Below are 15100 nucleotides of genomic sequence, written 5' to 3'. Positions count from 1 at the left end.
TCTTCAGTCCTAGCCCTCAGTCTCCCATGTGCCATGTTATCTAGAAAAATACCTTTCTAACTTCCATCATTTATACTTCTGACAAGTGAGATCAGTAGTAGATCGGATCCTTTGGAATTGCCAGTCAGGCACTTGGTGTGCTACCACTTACTGTGACCCTGTATTTCACTTTCACATTGCGGTTTGGTACAATATTGTTTTATATTAATTTAATTTTTTTTTAATGGGAGGGAAGAGTTAGAAAGAACAGACTCAGGTATTTAATTTTCATATTCCCCAAAATGGATTTGTCAGTCTCAGTAAGGCTTAGTGAAGCTGCTAATAATGGGCAAATGTGGCTTGCATACACAGCACCAAGAACGGTCCATACCATAGAATTTCAGAAAAGACCACACTGATTGGGTGATTTTATTTATTTTCAGTTTTTATTTTGAATATCATGTCTAATGAAGAAAATGTTTAAGGCAATACAACATAGTGGTAAAAGCAGAAATAAGACATTAAGAACTTTTAAGGCACATCTGAGTATCCAGTACATGCTAGCTGCTGTTATTGTTTAGTAATATCACTGCTACCAATTCAGAGTGAGAACTAATGCCAAATTAAGAATGAGACTACTATATTTCTAAGAAAACCAAAATGTACTTTGACTTAGAAATAGCAGTTTAATTTCTAACTTATCTGTCTTAATTTCTGCATCTATAAATTAATTTTCTCAGAGTTGTGAGAATTAACAAGGAAGTGTGTGTGTGTGTATGTGTGAGAAAGAGGGAGAGATTGAGAATAGGAACATGCTTGGCACAGAGTAGGGACTGAATAAATTATAGCTGTATATGAACAATGAGTGAAATATAAGACTTCAAGACACTTCGTTTCATAGTTTTAGAACCTTTTAGTTATAATTACATCTCTCAATTTTAGGATGCCTTGTTCTTCCTGAAGGATTTCTTCACAAGTGTTTCCACAGAAGTAGAGCTTCTCATGGCTCCAGATCCAGAAGGTATTAAATGTGTAGAGTTTGAAAAAATCTATAACAAGTACTTGGATTGATTTTGATTGTTATGAGGCCTTTTTGAGAATGTACGTACACATCTTTATTCTCATTTATATAAATGTGCTCTGTGCTCATTTTTGTCAAGTTGTACAAATGTAGTTTATGTAAAAGTACAGGAGTCCCCCCTTATCCTCCAGAAGTACCTTCTAAGACCCCCGGTGGCTGCCTGAAACTGCAGATACTACCAAACCCTAAATATACTAAGTTTTTTCTTTCTGTACGTACATGCCTATGATAAAATTTAATTTATAAATTAGGCACAGTAAGAGATTAACAACAGTAACTAGTAATAAAATAAAACAATTATAACAATATACTGTAATAAAAGTTGGGTGAGCATGATCTTTCTCTCAAAATGTCTTGTACAAATTCAATGCCTTTTCCATCTTAACTAAGCACTTATCATGCACTGTGGCTGTAACCTTTGAGGTATGACAGCAAAGTGAGCGTGAATTTCTTTTTCCTTCATCACAATTATACAGATTTGTTCTTACTGTAGATCTTAGTGGCCTGAGCATACAATTTTTTTTTTCCTTATTAAGAGCTTTCACCTTTTCACTTAGAGGAAGCATGCTGCGGCTTCTCTTTGGTGTATCCGAATTGCCAGCATCTCTGTTCTTGTACTTTGGGGCCATTATTAATAAAATAAGGGTTACTTAATGCAAGCACTGCAGTACCCCAACAGTCGACCTGATAACTGAGACGGCCACTCAGTGACTCACTGGTGAGATATGCTGGACAAAGGGATGATTCACATTCCGGTGGGATAGAGTATGACAATGCAAGATTTCATCATGCTACTCAGAATGGTGTGCAGTTTAAAACTTAGGAATTGTTTATTTCTGGAATTTTCCATTTCATGTTTTTGGACCACAGTTGATCTTGGAAAGTGAAACTGAAGATAAGGAGGGACTACTGTAATAATTTAAAAGGTGAAAGATTTCTCTAGCAGTAGTTGTATTTATTAAATGAAATGTAGCAAAAGAAGTTAAGTGTAGATTGATTTAAATTGTTGCTTTAAAGAAATACACCTAATTTTTCAAATGTGCACTTTCAGTTAAAAAGTCTCCTGGAGCTGATGTCACCTGCAGTTTGCCAAGGCATTTAAGCACCTCAAAGGAGCCAAATCTAGTTATTTCTTTCCCTGGGCCAAAGCAGCCTTCCCCAAATGGCAGTGCCAATTCAGTGCAAGTGGTCAATGGGGAAGAAGAGAAGGACTTCTCTGCTGAAGAAGCGTCGTTTAGTGATCAGCCTGTGTTTTTTAGGTACATCATTTAATTTTGATAACAAATGAAGTTATTTTAGAGTGTGAAGGTTGTCCTTTAATGTGTTTGTGTACCAGAAATCATGAGGTCGCATCAGCGTTTCTGTGCACTGGCAAATAATCAACCAGTGTATTTATTTGTATGCGGGCCCCACCTACTTGCACCTCTCATTTTTACACATAGTAACCTTGGCTCAGGATTCATCCTCCTATTGATTCTGTAGCAGGAATTTTCTCTTCCCCTTAGATTCTCCGTTCTTTTTTCCTCCACCTGTCCCTCGCTTTCCAGTCACTTATTATGGCCTGTTTGTGTGTCCTTGGACGTGATGCTGTCCTTTGCCCTCAAAGACCTCGCCTTCAGCATTCCTCCCTTTTCCCTTATGGGGATTTTCTGTCTACTTTCTGTGCCCTTCTCTATCACTGTTGTGTCCTTCCTGACCCGCTGCTAACTGGCTGAGTTGGAATCATCAGGAAACGCATGTCCCTGTTGACTACAGCCAACAACTAGCTGGTTGTACGTTGGAGTTTCTCCTCGTTTCCAGATCCGTTCATTCTAACCATCTTCTTTCTTTCCCATCCCTTGATGGTAGGGATGGAGCCTTGGCTCTATTGGAAGGAGAGAGGTTGAAGATCGAAACCACCTGTGTTGTGAGGGACAGTTAGCTCCTTTCCCTGGTTTTCTGTAGTCCTCTCTTGTTGACATCAGTGGTCCCCAAGTTCTGTCTTTCTAAGTTCTGAGTTTAGAATATGGCCCAAAGTAGGCAGTATAACTGTTTTAAAGTGTTTTCATGTTTTAAATATCTTGTATATTGATGAAAAGAGTTAGAAAATAGAATGTGAGAATTGGAAAGATCCTGGGAGAGAGGATCTCTGGTGGTTCTAAACTTTTCTACCATAAAAGAAGAATCTCTTTTATTCTTTTCCTACATTTCTTTTTTATTTAAAATTTTTTTCTAACAAAAACATTGTGTATCTTAAGTAATAATTTGAATTCTCATTTCATATAAGCTGCCAATTTGGTTTTTGTGAACACTGCATAACCAGTATAAAAGAAATTGAATTGTTAAAATTCTGGCCTGAAAGCACAGAAATTTGACACTTTTTAGTCAAACTATGTAACCTCACTTACTTAGGTAAATATTTGTTTTTTTCCATTTAGACTACTTAAAATAGCTTGTAGATTTCTGTTTCTACTCTCAAAAGCTCCCAGTGTATCTAGGACCCTGGGGTGGTACTTGGTGATATAGTTCAAATTACTCACTTTACAGATGAGGAAGTTAATGCACCAAGAGGAGAGGTGACTTGCTCAAGGCCACACAGTTAGTTAGTGGCCAAGCCAGGACTAGAACAGAGGTCTTCTGAATCCCAAATCCAGTGCGTTTTCCAAGTAATGGCATAATAGCCCCCTCTCCTGCAGACATTTATTCATCCCGCAGATATTTATTGAACATTTATTATACGTATGTCAGATTTTGTTCTAGGTGAACAAAGTAGAGAAAAATCCCTATTTAATTGAGCTTATAGATAATAAAAATATATGATTTGGCCTATTACGTACATGCCACGGAGGAAAGAGTGAGAATGGAGGAGACAGGTGTCGAGGGGCTGTCGCCCAGAGAACCCAGTGCAGATGAGTGCTCGGAAGATGAGGGATGACCTGGGAACCCAGACTTCTTGTCGTGGTTGATATAAATATCCAGCATTTCCATTTTACTGTAGGTTAAATGGACTTCTGTGGGATGACTTAGTATAGAACCACCGACATTAATTCTGTAGTAAAAATGTGTTTCAGCCTCCAATTTACAGTCCAACTTTTGGAAGCCAACTGCTTTTGTTTGATGTGTACCATCAAAGTATAATTATAATTTCATTCAGAATTCCCAATATTTGTGTGTCAGTATCCTATTTGCAAGCGTTAACTTCATGACTGTCCACTAAAATTCACCAATGTAGATGGCATTTAAAAATTTACTGATGAAGACATTTAGGCTCAGAGAGTTTAAGTTACTTGCCTCGACTGCATCCCATGTAACTGATAAAACTAGGGTTCATGTCTAGGTCTTCGGGATCTTTCTGCTTTATCACAGAGCTAAAATGAATACCTTAGCCCTTTTTTACTTTTTAGTAATGATTGTGTTATTTGGTTTAATCTTGAAAGTTGTTTTTATTAGTTCGTTCTCTGTATGAATCGAATATGTGCCAGAATAAATTTTCCTAAGATAAACATTGTTTAGTAAACTAGGAAAAGGTTTTTGTGAGAAATTTAATATATAATGAAATAAATAAGATTTATAAGATGATTAACATCTGTTTAGTTGTTACATTGCCTTAAGAAAAGGTGGAGCTAAAAGACGTTCTCTTTTATTTAGGCCTTAATATATTCACATTATTTATTTTGTGGTTTTGTTTTTATTCTCCAATTGAACAAATTCATTTATATCTAATTTCAGCTCTTAGTAAGTTTGAATATAAATAACTCCCCTCCTTTCTTTATCTTCAGAGAATTTAGATTCACATCAGAAGTTCCTATTCGACTTGATTATCATGGCAAACACGTATCAATGGATCAGGTCTGGAAACTTTGCACAAATATACTTTACAAAATTATCTCCTTTTTTTTTTAGTGGACTCAATTTTTTAAAAACTTTTTTCCGTTATAGTTTGTGTATGTGAAATGCAGTGCAAGATTTTAAAATTTAATTCTGCTTTTAAAGTAAATTGAGTAAAATTTGATATAAATTGGGTCATATAAAATACAAGTACTTTTTTGCTCTAAGTATTTTAGGTGTTTTACCTTTAATAGTGATTTTTTTTTTTTTTTAATTTTAAAGGGTACATTAGCTGGGATTTTGATTGGTCTGGCCCAGTTAAACTGCTCTGAACTAAAGCTGAAGAGACTTTTCTATCGGCATGGGTAAGTTGGTTTATTACATGAGACTATAAGATGTAGTTACTAAAGTTAGTTTACAACAAACAAAAAATTAAGTTTTCTTAGCGAGCGTACATAATTTTAATTATTTTACAGTGTTGTTTGCAGAGACCTCATTTTTAGAGGATTTTTACTGGCTAGGGGCTAATTTTTATTCTGAGAGGATAGAAGTAGTTTGAAGAGAGTAGTATTTTTCAAAGAACAGCTATAGTTAGGATTTTTAAAAATAATTTCCCAAAGTTATAAATTAGCCTATTCATTGAAAAGACTGGAAGTTCACAAGGTAACAGTTCTTAGTAGCTAAGAACTGTCTGGCAATTTATAGACACTGAGTTAACCCTATGCCAAAGCTTTAGATGTTGAAGAAGTAAGAACAGTGGAAAAGCACACTTATATATACTACCTAAGCCTTATATAGAAATGATTAGCATTACAGTTGGGTTAAATGTATGTGTATACATAGAAGTATGTATATACTTAAATTGAAAATCTATAAAATTTTGTCCTTATAATTTGTACATTTTCTTTTTTGTCTTTTTTTTAATAAACTTATTTATTTATCTATTTATTTATTTTTGGCTGCATTGGGTCTTTGTTGCTGCACCACGGGCTTTCTTTAGCTGCGGTGCGTGGGGGCTACTCTTGTTGCAGTGTGCGGGCTTCTCATTGCAGTGGCTTCTCTTGCTGGGGAGCACGGGCTCTAGGCACGTGGGCTCAGTAGTTGTGACTCGCGGGCTCTAGAGCGCAGGCTCAGTAGTTGTGGCGCACGAGCTTCATTGCTCCACGGCATGTGACATCTTCCCGGACAAGGGCTCGAACCCACGTCACCTGCATTGGCAGGCGGATTCTTAACCACTGTGCCACCAGGGAAGCCCTCTTTTTTTGTCTTAAGTAAAAAATATCCCCAAACTTGTCTAAACCTATAAATTTCATTTTCCTTCCTATATACTTACGGTCATTTGCTCTAGTTTGCTAGGTGTTGACAAATTATTCTCATATGCAATCACTGAATGGCTTACTGACATTAAGAAGAACCAGCTGCCAGGAATTCTGGGAGGTGTTGGGCCTATGCATTCACTAGTGCAATTAGGTGAGTGTTCTTTTTTAATTAGAAGATAATTTATTTTGCCTGATCAGTGATTCTTAACTCTTTTGGGGTTATGGATGCCTTTGAGAATCTACGTGAGGATCATCTTTCTAGAAAAACCTACATGTTAGTCGTACAAAATTTTGCCTCCCATTTTAGGAGTTAAAAACCCGAGGGTTGGAATGATAGCAGAGATCTAAGCTCCAGCACGCCTCTTGATTTCTGTGTGTTGGCTGCTGTTCTAGCGCAAGGCCTGAAGGACTTGGTCTGGTTGCCAGTTGAGCAGTACCGGAAGGGCGGCCGCATCGTCAGAGGGTTTCAGAGAGGCGCTGCCTCCTTTGGCACCTCAACAGCGATGGCTGCTCTAGAACTCACGAACAGAATGGTTCAAACCATACAGGTATCTTTTCAAAGACCAGCTTGATCTATACAAAGAGGAAGAGCTGTTGTAAGCAGTTGGGTTATTTTGTTCTCAAAATGTACTGTGACAGTATATAAAATATTGAGAATATTTTATTTGTAATGATTTCATATCATTAACTTTTTATTTTTGATTAGCTGTCCAGTGTTAAATAAGTAGTTAAATAATAAAGCAGTGGACTACAGTGTCAAATTTGTTTGCCTCTGATTTGTTTGCCTCTTTCAGGTAAATTATAACTATTAAGTTAGCCAAGGATTTATTTCACCACATTTATGTGAAAAGATCATAGCTGAATGTAAAGAAGGCATTAGAGATCTAATAGTAGTCATATTAAGGTTTGCTGTATTAAGTATTAAGCTCCATTTGGCCTTATCCAGTTGTTCACAGACCATGCATTCTTATCTAACCTTGGTAATACGGAGAGTGTTCTCAGAAGGCAGAGGAGGGCCTGAAAAATGCAGCTCAATCCAGATATGAGTTATTAGAGTACACTTTAACATTCTTGTTATAAAAGTGACACATTCTTGTAAAGAATTCACATGCTGCAGAAGGGCTGGTCTGAGGGTGTGTGAGTCCCTCTGCTCTTCCTCTCTCCCCGTAGGCAGTGCACTGTTGGAGCTTAACCCTCCAGACTTTCTTCTGATTCACTTTTTTGTTTTCTGATTCACTTTTCACTCTCTGATAAAATGATCCAGGCGGCGGCGGAGACTGCTTATGACATGGTGTCTCCTGGTACCCTTTCTATCGAGCCCAAGAAGGTCAAAAGGTTCCCTCATCACCGCTTAGCCCACCAGCCAGTGGACCTGAGGGAAGGCGTGGCCAAGGCCTACAGTGTCGTGAAGGAGGTGAGTGGGCACCCGAGGGGACAGGCCAGAAGCAGTTTGCGTGCTTTCCTGACGTTCATCTAAAGATCATCGGCGCTTGGGCTTTGTTCCAAAGAAACCCCTGGGGTGGATTTGGGACTGTTCTGTCGCTGGTGGGTGCAAATATCTGCATGAGGTAAGAGAGGAGGCTGTGTCCTGACCTGCAGGCTCACGAGAAGAGTAGTGATCTAGTGGGAAGACTGATCTCTTTACATACAGAAGCAAACAGGAGTAGTAGAAACACGCCATGGACTCACCAGTGGAGTTAACATATGTTTATATTTTGCTGTATTTTCCACAGATTTGTTTAAAAAATAAAATTTTTCAGGTTAATCACAAATGCTGACCCCATTCCCATGCCTTCACTATCCTGAAGATGGTACATATTTTTTCTGTGCACGTTTTTATAGTTTCATATAAATATGTATTCATAAGCAAATACTTAATTGCTTATATTTTAAAAGTTAACATAAATGGTATCATCTCTACCATTCTGTAACTTTTGTCTTTCAAGATATATCCATGTTGTTATATGTAGATCTAATTTAAACTTTTATAGTATTTCACTGTATGAATATAGCATAATTTATTTATCTTCCTATTGGTGGACAGTTTCTTTTTTTAAAAAAGTAATTAATTTATTTCTTGTTGGCTGTGTTGGGTCGTCGTTGCTGCGCGAGGGCTTTCTCTAGTTGCGGCAAGCGGGGGCTACTCTTCGTTGTGGTGCACAGGCTTCTCACTGCAGTGGCTTCTCTTGTTGCAGAGCATGGGTTCTAGGTGTGCGGGCTTCAGTAGTTAAGGCGTGTGGGCTCAGTAGTTGTGGCGCACAGACTTAGTTGCTCCATGGCACGTGGGATCTTCCCGGACCAGGGATCAAACCCATGTCCCCTGCATTGACAGGCGGATTCTTAACCACTGCGCCACCAGGGAAGTCCCAGGTTCCATTTTTTTCCTAGAAATACAGCTATTGGAATGTTCATATAAATGCCCCTTTGTATGTGCAAGAAGTTGTTAAGGGTGGAATTGGTGATTTGTAACTATTTGAATCTTGACACTTATTAAGCATTAACAAATTGTAATTTAGTTGCACCAGTGAATCCTGGTTCTTTATGGGTGTTGACAGGAGCATTCCTTGTCTTTTTTTTCTTCTTCTTCTTTTTTTCTTATTCAAAGAGAAAGTCACAAAAATTATAATCATCCTCATCAGTTCACTCAGTCCCATGTAATTAATTTGGTTTTCATCTTGATCTTTTCTTAGCACTTTTGTGAATTCATCAGTTTTCCATTAGAGTTCTGAGAATACTTATTCATTCAGTTCAGCAGTATAGTCAGTTACCAGAAACCTGTCCTTGTCAAAGTCTTTTCCATGAATTCCTTGAAGATGAAACCCTTTTATAGGAACATTTTTGCAAAAGCATCAGAGTACACCCAGAACTGTGTACGGTTAAAAATGACCACGGTTAAAGATTTGATGAAAGTTCATAATAATGCAATTGACAAGGAAATTTAGTTATTTCTGAGATATACATTTTAAAATAATAACTAGAATTATGACTTGTAACATTATACCAGAACATATAAGATTTTTAGGAATTTCATGTAATGTCTGAAACATTAATATTAACATATGTCCATACAAATAACACAAAGAAAGTTTAGTATTAGTTTTTTTTCCTTTTTTTAGCATTCTTTGTCTTAATCTTTTTTTTTTTTTGACATAAGACATGAAGTTTGAGGTCATTTTACTTACAATTTGTGTATTAAGATTTCATTAATGATATTTTTCCGTCATAATCTGACAGGCAGAAGTGCCTTAGGACAGTCTTTTACGTGACAAAAAAAGCCCATGTGGTCCCAAATGGTGGGAAGAAGACTGAAGTGAGGCCCCCAAGAAATGTGCTAGTGGATAAATAAAGGCAAGACCACAGATCACCTCTCTTTTTTTTTTTTTTTTTTTTTTTGGTACATGGGCTTCTCACTATTGTGGCCTCTCCCGTTGCAGAGCACAAGCTCCGGACGCGCAGCCTCAGCGGCCATGGCTCGCGGCCCCAGCCGCTCCGCGGCACGTGGGATCTTCCCGGACCGGGGCACGAACCCGTGTCCCCTGCATCGGCAGACGGACTGTCAACCACTGCGCCACCAGGGAAGCCCCAGATCACCTCTCTAAAAAGAAATTTAGTTGGGAGAATAAAGAGAGATAATTCCCAGTCAGACCTGTTCCTACAGATGTCAGGATTGGGCCAGTAATCAGCAGACATGTTAGAAATCAGGTTTGTAAAAATGATCCTGGGCTTCAAGGCATAGCAGGGGCACTTTGCAGCAGGATATAATAGCACTTGGGTATGTAGCACTTTGAAGTCCACAAAATGCTTCCCTAATTTAATCTTTGCTCATTTAAATAAAACTATTTGTGTGCTTACTCTGTGCCAAGAGTATAGTAACCCTTAAAGGATAGGTGGTTTTCCTGACTTAGAGATGAGGAAACGGGGTCAGCAAGAATGGCTTCCCCACTGTACTGTGGCAAGGCGGTAGTGGAGCCTGGATCGGAACCCAGGTATTTGGGTCTAATGTTTAGTTCTCTAAAACCGTCTGTGCGAAGAAGGGAGGAAGGAAGGTGAGCATGATTTGATGTGGTAGGTGTGCTTGATTAGACGGAGTCTGAATTCTGTATTAGAAAACTTGTAAAATAGACGTTCCTAAGTGGTGATAAATACTATCTCTTGGACTTCCCTGGTGGTGCAGTGGTTAAGAATCTTCCTGCCAATGCAGGGGGCACGGGTTCAATCCCTGGTCCGGGAAGATCCCACATTCCGTGGAGCAACTGAGCACGCAAGCTACAACTACTGAGCCCACGTGCCACAACTGCTGAAGCCCATGTACCTAGAGCCTGTGCTCTGCAACAAGAGAAGCCACAGCAGTGAGAATCCCGTGCACCACAATGAAGAGTAGCCCCCGCTCACTGCAACTAGAGAAAAGCCCGCGCACAGCAACAAAGACCCAACGCAGCCAAAAATAAATAAATAAAATAAATAAATGTATTTAAAAAATACTCTCTCTTTTCCTATCATATGTTGGTAACTCAAAGATCAAGAGGAAACATCCCATGTGTTTCACAAGATCAGGGGTTGGCCAATGATAGGTCTCAGGTCAGATCTGGCCCATACCTGTTTTTATACGGACCTTCTAATAAGAATGAGTTTTACAGTCTTAAAGGATTGTAAAAAGAAGAAAACAAGAAGGAAGAAGAAGAGTATATGACGGAGACTATGTGGCCCGCAAATACTTAGCACCTGGCCCTTTGCAGGGACAGTTTGCCGAGCCCCGCTCTGCACGATCAGGTCTCGTGGTGGTTGGGGAGCAGTGGTGAGGGAAGTAGTGGTTTATGTAGGGGCTGTTCGGTGAGCACTTGGTGCCTGCTGAGTTGTACCGGGCGCTTTAGGTGCAGTATTTCATTTAACTCTAACAATCAGTACAGCATCTTCATTCCCCTCTTAAAGCACTTGTGTAAGGTCACACAGCTAAATGATGGGGCTGAGGTTTGAATTTGCTTGGTGGTGCGGATCGCCACATCTGACACACTAACAGCGACTGTTTGTGGGTTAGGGAGGGGACCTGGGAGCAGGCAGGAGGGGATATGGGCAAATGTGTAAATTGTAAGCGTCTTCTTCACTGTGGTGACGGTTTTACTTGTTGGCTGTTATTCTGTAGATAGTTTGAAAAACAGCACTTACATTTTTTTTTAGTTCTTCTGTAACCCCCTCCCCGCCACGGTATTACGTGTTTTTTGCCTGCTGTGCTGTGTAAAAATGATACTCCTGTCAGGTTGTCAAAGTGAGGGCTAGACTTTGGACTAGGACAAAGCTCCTTGATTTCCCTGGAGAGCCCAAAGTTCCTCTCATTGTGCCCGTCACTGAAATGGTCACAGTGGAATAGTGCCTCGTGGCCCCTAAGGGATTTTGAGTTAGACAAATGGTAGAGATTTGAAAGTCATGTATGACATTTTACCACGCTGGCTTGACCTACTCATTTGTATATTCAGCTCTAAAGCTCAGCAATCATGATTATTTCAATGTTACACCATTATAAGAAAGATGAAAAATGCTACAGAAGCTTTGTTTCTAATTATTAAACATGTTCCTGCTTTATGTTCTCAGAATTTTCTCTGTTTAATCCAGTAACATGTTCTATTTAGCCTTTTATCTTAATTGAATGTTCCACAGTTATCTCTTCTAGTACATAGCCAGTAATTTAAAACAAATTAAATTATTTTCTGGAGCTTAGTGAAATTAGGTTTTTTTGTTACAGTTGAATCACAGGAGCTATCACCATATTCATTTAGTGATTATGTTTATTTAGGAAGCTTTGTTTGCTAAGTTTGATTTAACTAGAGTGATTACTAGTGCCAGAAAAGCTGCTCTTGGATTATTAACTATTTCTGTAAGCTTCCCCATGTGAAATTGTAGTTTACAATAGTAGTTTACACAACTGTCACAACAAAATGCTAAATCATAATAATTGCATCTTACTTTCCCTTAGAATTGTCATAAAAATAATTATCCTGGCTTATCTCAAAAGTACAGGTTCTGTTTTGTTTTGTTTTGTTTTTTGTCTAGTTATAAACCTGCTGTTGATTAACTCTACTAAAGCGTGTATTATGAGATAATTTAGAGAGTTTTCTGACCAGTGATTTACTCCCCTTCTCTCCCCTCCCCCCTTTCAGGGAATTGCAGACACGGCTCAGACCATTTACGAAACCGCAGCCCGGGAACACGAGAGCAGAGGGGTGACTGGCGCCGTGGGCGAAGTCCTGCGCCAGATCCCCCCAGCCGTGGTGAAACCTCTGATCGTTGCCACAGAAGCAACATCCAACGTCTTAGGTGGCATGAGAAACCAAATTAGACCGGACGTTCGGCAAGACGAGTCACAGAAATGGCGCCACGGAGAAGACTGACATTTCAGACATGATTCTTTACGAGGATCATGAGGGTGGAAACAAGGAGCGGAGTATCCCACTGGCAGCTTTAGAGGGAACTCGTTTCATTTGATTGTGCTCATCTCAGGAACAAAACCATTTCTTAGTGAAATAATTTAGTATCAAAACAACATGCAACCAAAACCTTTTGACATTTTAGGGCTACTTTGGTACTTGCCTGTAGAATAGAAATGTTTGGTGGCTGGTGTCAAAAGTCCATAAAGCATTTGCTGCCCAGTGAGTGGAATGTTTGCTTTTATTAAAATGACTGTACTTTTCCTTGTTACAGACAGCTGTCCCTGGAAACCTCCTTTCACAGGACAGAGTGCTCAGAAACATTTGAGCACTTTGAAAGCACTATTTATGTTGCTCTAAGGAGTTGATTTTTCTCTAGGTTTGAAGAGAATCACAGCTTTGAAACTTTCATTGAAAATGAGAGACAGAAGCCACAGGGAAAGTAAAACAAATAGGATGTTCAATATAAATACCCGTGAGGAAAAAATAACCTAGTCTGTTGGATTTAGTGTTCCCGCACTCGAGAACAGCGTCGTTTCCATTTGCTCAGAAGAGCCTTCTGTGGGAGTTTGAGGACGTGAATGTCGCAGACTGGTTCTGTTGTGTTGCACTTTATTGTGTGTGTGTGTCTGTGTGTGTGTGTGTTTAGATTAATACAAGTCATGTGCTATATTCTACGTGTAATTTATAGAGTTACACAAAATATAAAGAGGGGTAAGTCTGAAGGTTTTTGGCAAAGGAAGGTAACTCAAATGTAACAGCTTTCATTCATTCTAAGTGTAAATGAAAATGTGCATTCTATAATGAACTGGGGCCCATCTAATTGTTTATATATTCAGTTTCAAGCAGGTATAGTGCAAGGTTATTAGGAATGTGTGGAAAGGGAGATTGAAAGTGGTTTTTACTCTTTTGAAATTAACCAAAAATCCTCCAAATATGCCCTAGTCAGCTATTTCGAAGTACCATTTTTACTTGGTTAACAATGTACATTTTGATAATCTGTCAGGAATGAATAAAGTATTTTTATTTAAAGGTAAAATTGTTTTATGCTTCCATGAATATTTTGCTTCTCTTAAAGCATATTCATAGATGCAAGACTAGAATTTATTCCAAGATCCTTGGGAACACTTTCTCAAAATTGATTTTGGTTAGTATCAAGTAAATCATTACCTAGGAGTGAGAGGGAAATTGTTCTCAAGAACTCAGCCTCTAACTTTAGATTAATCTAGCAGAAAGAAAATATAGGACTTTGTATTCATCCACTGTTTAAAGTTGCATGATGTACATTCTCATTTTCTAGAGTGGGGGGATGTCATGGAGGTGAATTTGGATTTCAGAACTGCTTTCACTTTGGGGTTTGGAAAATGACGTTGAATCAATTTCATTCTCTAAACTTTTTAAACAAGAAAGCAAATGTAAACCAAAAATCTGAACATTTAAAATTTATAAAATTATGTTAAATAGCATTTAATTTAATTTTTTCTGTTTACTGCTGAAAAACTTAAAAGGATAGTGCTCAGAAAACCACCTGTTTAAGCATCACAGGACCGTTTATTACACGGCCCCAATTAGATGGAGTCCACCTAGAACGTGGTCCTGAGTAAACGCTAGCCATGGCTGTTTATTATATGAAGCTTCAGCCTGCTTCCGGGGTGCTTTCCAGGCACCCTCACATTGACACCAGTATTTTCCCTTATAAGGGAACATGCTGTGTGTGATATCTGTGACGATTAATCAAACTGGAAAACACTTGCTCAAATTTAAAAATATAAAATCTCTTTATTAAATATATTTTCCATACTATATCTAATTGAACTTAAATAATTAGTATAGGGAGAAATAATCATCCTCTTCTTTGTACTCTGAGTTGCAAATGGACCTGTTTTTTTTGGCAAATGGGGTTTCTAAGTCCCATTTAAACATATGTCTTTATAGTGTAATTTCCATGGCTCTCTGTTCTGCCCTCCTGCACCTGCTTTTAATAGAATCCATGTTTGGGAACAGAAACCTTGTGTCTCAGAAAGATTGAGTGTCAAGGGTCTAGTCATTGTCAGTTTAACCAAGATGCTCTTTACTTGAGATGTTTACATAGAGGTCCTTTCTATATTTGAATACTTAGGCATTGTTAAATATCCTTAATTTTTTCAAGAGTGTCTTTCCGAACTTTGATGTCACCACAACACAGTAAAGAGCATCGGCAGGGTCCTCGTGTTTCCAGATCTGTGACTTACCAAGTGGATGCCTTTGCCGAGACATTGAGTTTCTTTGTGCCTCTGTGTCCCTCTCTGTAAACGAAGGGGTTTCTTACGACAAAGCCCAGCAGAGATTTTCGGATGAGTAGAGCGTGCATGTGTATGCATGTGAATGATGGCATGGGATGTGGCACTCTGTCGAGGGCCCCAGGCCTCTGGCACCTGGGACGGGTGGTGGCGTCGAACGAGAGCACTGGCCACGTCACACCCACAGTAGCCGCGGCTCCTTCAGATCTCTGATCT

General features: G+C 38.8%; 1 protein-coding gene across 2 annotated transcripts in view; it reads left to right on the top strand.

Moving 5' to 3' along the window:
- ATG2B (autophagy related 2B) overlaps positions 1 to 12827 on the top strand; it is a gene marked incomplete at its 5' end in the record, with an annotated part of 66461 nt that extends 53634 nt beyond the window's left edge. For both annotated transcript variants that reach the window (XM_079701096.1, XM_079701095.1), the window contains 8 exons: positions 922 to 1000; positions 2112 to 2319; positions 4819 to 4888; positions 5150 to 5232; positions 6216 to 6337; positions 6580 to 6734; positions 7451 to 7600; positions 12339 to 12827. In XM_079701096.1, the coding sequence (XP_079557222.1) occupies positions 922 to 1000; positions 2112 to 2319; positions 4819 to 4888; positions 5150 to 5232; positions 6216 to 6337; positions 6580 to 6734; positions 7451 to 7600; positions 12339 to 12569 (1098 nt within the window). In that variant the 3' untranslated portion in view covers positions 12570 to 12827. The remainder of the gene's footprint in view (positions 1 to 921; positions 1001 to 2111; positions 2320 to 4818; positions 4889 to 5149; positions 5233 to 6215; positions 6338 to 6579; positions 6735 to 7450; positions 7601 to 12338) is intronic.
- Positions 12828 to 15100: the final 2273 nt, after the last annotated feature.

This window comes from Hyperoodon ampullatus, assembly GCF_949752795.1.
Source record: "Hyperoodon ampullatus genome assembly, chromosome: 3".
NCBI lineage: Eukaryota > Metazoa > Chordata > Mammalia > Artiodactyla > Ziphiidae > Hyperoodon > Hyperoodon ampullatus.
This window is presented reverse-complemented; position numbering and strand designations above follow the sequence as displayed.